This window comes from Eurypyga helias, unplaced genomic scaffold, assembly GCF_000690775.1.
Source record: "Eurypyga helias isolate BGI_N326 unplaced genomic scaffold, ASM69077v1 scaffold23476, whole genome shotgun sequence".
NCBI classification, from domain to species: domain Eukaryota; kingdom Metazoa; phylum Chordata; class Aves; order Eurypygiformes; family Eurypygidae; genus Eurypyga; species Eurypyga helias.
Window position 1 is genome coordinate 9,129 of NW_010258908.1, and position 564 is coordinate 9,692.

The following is a 564-nucleotide window of genomic DNA, read 5'->3' on the forward strand; positions in this document are numbered from 1 at the left end:
GTGGGCCGCTTTGGGGGCGGCGTGGTGGAGCCCACCGTAGGGGACAGCCGGTCTAAGGATTCGGCGCTGCTGTTGCTGGGGATGGGGAGAGGAAGGAGCTCGGTTACAGGTGGTGGGGAAGGGTCCCTGGATTCCCCGTCTCCGGGGGATCACACGCTGGATGGGCGAGTGATGCAGTGAGGGAGGGGGAGAGGCAACCCCAGCCCTGCAGCGGCATTACCAGCACCCACAGCCAGTTGCTTCCTACATCCCTACTGCCTGGAGCACGTCTGCGTGAAACAACCCCCCAGGGAGCTCCCAAAATTCCTGAGGGGTGTCACTGCAGAGGGCAACAACCTGCCTGGGCATGCCGAGGGACCTTTCCAGTGCATGGAAGCCAAACACACCGACCGGCTACACCTTGACTATCCTCCTTCCCCTACATGCAATCCCTTCCCTCTCCGCACCTTGAGCGCTCCACTCCCACCCAAACCTCGAGTTCTCCCATCCTTTCATCCTGAAATCCCTGGGGACCAGCGAGGCTGCCAAGCCGTCTGCATCGGTGAGCTGGGCGAGCACCAGGCT

The 564-nt window shown here is 62.6% G+C and overlaps 1 protein-coding gene across 1 annotated transcript in view; it reads right to left on the minus strand.

Annotated features, from left to right (window-relative positions):
• Positions 1-487, minus strand: part of LOC104511784 (uridine-cytidine kinase-like 1) — a 5,469-nt gene extending 4,982 nt beyond the window's left edge. The window contains 2 exon segments of the mRNA XM_010154530.1: positions 3-75; positions 447-487. Of these exon segments, the coding sequence (XP_010152832.1) occupies positions 3-75; positions 447-487 (114 nt within the window).
• Between the last annotated feature and the right edge of the window lie 77 nt (positions 488-564).